Genomic DNA, 5000 nt, shown 5'->3' with positions numbered 1-5000 from the left:
TTAGACCCTCAATACTCTGCAAATAAAAATTATGATAAACATATTACAAATGATAGAGATACGAACTAAAATAAATAAAAAATAAATAAATAATAATAATAATAAATATATAATTACAAAATATGGAATGATCACAGAAATGGATTTTAATCCATTTCTGCCTTGTACATGTAAGGTCCACTTTCGTTGTAACTGATAAATTGTGTGTACACACAGATGGGTCCACAAGGACTTAGCCACCAAGGAGTCTATTGTGATGCCCTATATATACCCCATAATAATTTCTCCATTTCTTGTATTTTCAGGATTTTTTTATATATATAATTCAAATAAATACCGTAATAACTTTTACTGATATTATGATTATTGCATCATTAAAATACTAAAAGAAATAAAAATAATAATAAGAAGAAATAAGAAATCAGTAAAAAGAGATAACAGGTAAGATAAACAGGACTAGTAACTGACCCTTTTCACTATAATAAACTAAAATCACAGTGGTCATGGCATTCACATACATGGCATCCTGGCAGTAATAGGTTAAAAATACCCCAGAAATTAATGACAGAATTGCAATACATAGTTTTGGCTGCAGTATTCAGAGTTATGAGCTCTACGTACAGTATCTTCAGCCTCTAAGTAGGCTGAACAAGAGAAAATATTTCACAATTTTTCTCACTGTATTATGTTATGCATGTATATTTCATACTTCTTGTCCTAAAGAAAATGTATTGTGCATTTTACAGGTTACAAAAGCATCCAGATATAATCAATTTATGTTACACCTATAGGAAGACTATCAAAGTAAGTTGAAAATATTGATGTAAATAAAATAGATATTGGCATGTAACAAACAGTTATGGACTTAAAAGATGCATATGAAAATACCTGAGCTAAAGTATTAAATATCAGATATAACAAATGGAAGTATACCATGGTAGGTATGCAAAATATAACATTGTGGTTAAATAAATATTATCTACAATATTTGGAGCATAATACAATATAAAATAAACATTTTTCTATGGAAAAAGTAATGGCTACACCTGGGGAAAAGAAAGACACATTTATTTCACAGAACAGCCCCTCACCTTTATCTTATTTCCAGCCAAATTCAGGTGTACAAGATGGATCAGTTCCCGCATACCCTCAATTTGGACAATGCAGTTGTTGGGAAGGTTGAGAACACGCAAAGAGTACATGCGTGCAAACCAGTACATACGCACAACTTGGTTGTTGGCAATAGAAAGCTGTGGGCAAGAGAAGAAAGTAAATATTAGTTTGTGGTTAGAAGAGTAAGTAAAACAAAAATAAAATGTTGTACAAATGGATATTTGGGATTCAAGTTGCATACAAAATAAGATATAATAACAACCGCACAAAAAATATATAAATATATATATGGACCACTATTGAAAAACCACAAAGGTTTAGGCTTAATGGTACAGACCTAGTTGAAAGTATACATATATCACTCCCAAAAAAAAAAAAAAAAAAAAAAAAAAAAAAAAAAAAAAAAAAAATATATATATATATATATATATATATATATATATATATATATATATATATATATATATAAAAGAAGAAGAATCTACGATATCAACATTTTTCATTGGGTCAATATCAAATGTACAATAGTGATAATTTTCCAGCCTGGTTCAGAGCAGATATTGATGTATTAAGAAAAAAAATATATCTTAATCTGTAATTTACAGCTGAAAAACCAATATTGGGGTTGCCAACTGGGTTGCTCTTTATTATGAAAGTGATGATAACCTCAATCTAGATTCAGGATATTGTGATCCAGAGCATCCTCACTTGGCAACATGCAAAATATAAACGTGATAACAAACAGTGCAACAAGAAGTCGGTTTCACTAATAAAGGTAGACTACATTTTACATACAACTTGAGGCATGCTACACCTAATTACACTCGTGAGGCCAAGACACAGCTACTAGCAAGACTAATAGTTGACTCATTCTTGGAGTAAAAGACAAAAAATATAATGTAATATGTAAAACAATTGGTTTCATTTTATTGTAAATACAAATCTAACATAATATCAATTTCATAGACACTAAAAACTTCTAATCCAATTCTTTCTTTTAGGTACTAGTGGTTTCCCATTTCGTTAGTTTTACCCTCCATGATATAAATCATCTCGATCCTGGGCCACAATCAAACATCAACTGCCCTTTATTTTAGCTAGTGATGATAATGGCCTTGATTGTTGGAATATGCATGATGTATCCCAGGAAAATTACTGGGGAAAATAGAGAAAAAATATGCTAGTATTGACAAAATAGGCAAATAACATACATTAAGGAGACTGTTTTTAAGTATATTTTTTTTCTTTTTCTTTTAAAGATAGACAAATGAGACTCACATCATGCTATTCTTGCATATAAAAATACTAAATATTTATTTTTGAAAAATCAAACCAATTCATGATGGCTGATATTCTGTCATGGCTAGACAGTTTCTCATGCCGGTGAAATCCAATCACTTCATGCGTAGTCGAGCCTGCTATAAGTTGTGTGTGCTAAACAGTTGTTCACTTGCTTGGCTCTGGTTTAATTTTGCTCAAAGTTTCTTTATAACCTCATTATCTAAACAATAAGTTATGCCTCAGACAAGTGCATAGGAGGGAGGCAAATTAATGGTTCATGTGCTCCTAATATTTTTTTTTGAGCATTTGATTCCATGTGCAGCCTAGCAAATTACATTTGAGCACTGTTTTTATAGATGACATACAAAATATTTTCTGTAACCTCAATGGAGGTACTGATTCCTTTTTAAGATATACATATATATATATATATATATATATATATATATATATATATATACATATATATTTTTTTTTTTTTTTTTTTTTTTTTTTTGTATTTTGTATTTTCAAATGCTAGATTATTTTTTAAATAAGGACTTTTTTTTATCTAAACCATTATTTCTCAGAGCTAAAATGAAAATTTAAAAAAAGGCTCTGCACTAGCATAAAACAGGTAAACAAAATCAAACTATGTATATAATCTAAAATAATAATAATAATAATAATAAAATAAACAATAACAAACTAAATAAATAAAGCAAATTAATGAAAAATAGAACACCAATTACACCTTTATCATTTCCAGAAATAAGAAGCAATAAGAATTTTGAAAATGCATTTTCTGTCAAACAGTCCAATCATTAATATAACTAATCACATTTAATTCTTTTTATATCTATTAAGGTACAAAAATGTAATTTTCAGTGCCTCTTATATCTGTATTCTTTGCATGGAAAAGAAGCCAAAACTGAATAGAATTATATCATACATTATCTGGCATTCAATATATAATACCTATAAAACTGGAAAGTAATAAAGCCAAAACAACTAAAATCATTCTACTAAAAGGGCAAATGTGTAGTGTTAGATCTGCAAAAAGGAATAAGGGGCATGTAGGTGAAGCCTCCCCATGTGGAGGCAGACAGTTCCTTCTCTGAAGGATTGACTCTCTCTCAACAATCCAGGCCTGATCACCCCATTCAACTGCCCATTATACACCATGCAGTAGTCTTCGGTATCCTTACTATCCTATATCATGCTTTGATAGGAAGAAGTGGTAGCATTTTCATGGAGAAAGATAAAGATTTCTAGTCACCAAACCTCAACCTTATTAATATATGTGAAAAAACAATAGCAATATCACAAGACCCAGGTCCTCAAAAAACAACTCAATTCTTCTATTGTTAGTTCTCATGGTTGTCCAAGCTTCATACAATTTCATTTAGCCAACTAAAATCATGGGAAATATATATAGCACCTTTGATATCACATAACCAGCTCTGGATCTGGAATTCTATGAAATCTGAAAGTGTATATAAACTAGAATGAGAAGGGTACAGACAATGTAAGCACTATATTTACCCCAGTTCTTTCATTATGATCATAATGGAATCACATAGTAATTGCCTTCCCTTTATGGTTACAGCAATAACCAACAGAACTCCACCTATTGTATTCTTACGACAGAGTTTGGATTGGCTTCTTATTTAATGGTACATTTCCAGAGTGTTCTTTAACAATAAAACACTATAATACTTTGACTCATCACAGTTCCCATCCAGTTGTACATGTCACTGCAATTTGATGGACCAGCAAACTTTTTTTTTGTGTACCCCATCACATTAAACTCGCTACTTTCCTTCTTTTACTTGGAGAGGGGTATGTCAACCATGTTAATTTCATGCTTTTCCTTACACATACTGACACCATTACACTGCCTATGTATTAGGTGCTATTGCTACTAATTATTCCATACTTAGAAAGTTTCTTCACAAAGTTCTTAGCTTTGCTGCTTACTGATTCATACTAGTGTCCTGTTTCCTTTTAAACATTTAATTAGTATAATCTCTACTTAGGCCTATGATTTATTTTAAGCCAACATTTGAAGTAATGTTGATAGCTTATAAGATAAAAATATAAGATAAAAAAAAATTACATATTTGTCTATGTATTCTTGTGCATCAAAGCAATTGTGGTTACTTGCAGTTTACTGTTACATTTTTTGAAAGTATGCATAAGTCTAAAAATTAACTTTATCTTTCACCAGATGTCAGAAGATGATGTTTTTTATGTACAAATTTATTATCTGTAGTCGCCTTGAGTAAAACAAAGAAAATAGCATACACAGGTAACTTCCCTGAGTTAATGTAAGATCTTGATTACTTAGTCATGGTCAGAAATATAGTACATTTAAGTTTTAGCAATATAGTTTTTTTTTTTTTAATTTCTAGGGCTAGTATAGGATTTGTATCTAGTATGTCACTAGTATGTCTACCCTGGTCATATTTGTGATGTACCTCCAGTGCAGAGCCATGCTTTTAAGCCTGCAATGCTTTCCCTCTGGAAATTTTATAAAGACAGCAAGTAGCCTTAGTGTAGCCTTAATACTAAGCATCACTAGGGTGGCATTCATACAAGGTCATAGAATTTTCTTTGACAAATCT

The 5000-nt window shown here is 30.5% G+C and overlaps 1 protein-coding gene across 3 annotated transcripts in view; it reads right to left on the bottom strand.

Annotated features, from left to right (window-relative positions):
• Positions 1-5000, bottom strand: part of LOC125036607 (PHD finger protein rhinoceros-like) — a 61064-nt gene that overhangs the window by 40229 nt on the left and 15835 nt on the right. For all 3 annotated transcript variants that reach the window (XM_047629348.1, XM_047629350.1, XM_047629349.1), the window contains exons 4-5: positions 1092-1250; positions 1-16 (exon numbers count right to left, since the gene is read on the bottom strand). The exon at positions 1-16 is cut by the window's left edge and continues 86 nt beyond it. In XM_047629348.1, coding sequence (XP_047485304.1) covers positions 1-16; positions 1092-1250 — 175 coding nt within the window. The remainder of the gene's footprint in view (positions 17-1091; positions 1251-5000) is intronic.

This window comes from Penaeus chinensis, chromosome 21 (assembly GCF_019202785.1).
Source record: "Penaeus chinensis breed Huanghai No. 1 chromosome 21, ASM1920278v2, whole genome shotgun sequence".
NCBI classification, from domain to species: domain Eukaryota; kingdom Metazoa; phylum Arthropoda; class Malacostraca; order Decapoda; family Penaeidae; genus Penaeus; species Penaeus chinensis.
Note: the sequence above shows the minus strand (reverse complement) of the source record. Positions and strands in the feature narration are given on the sequence as shown.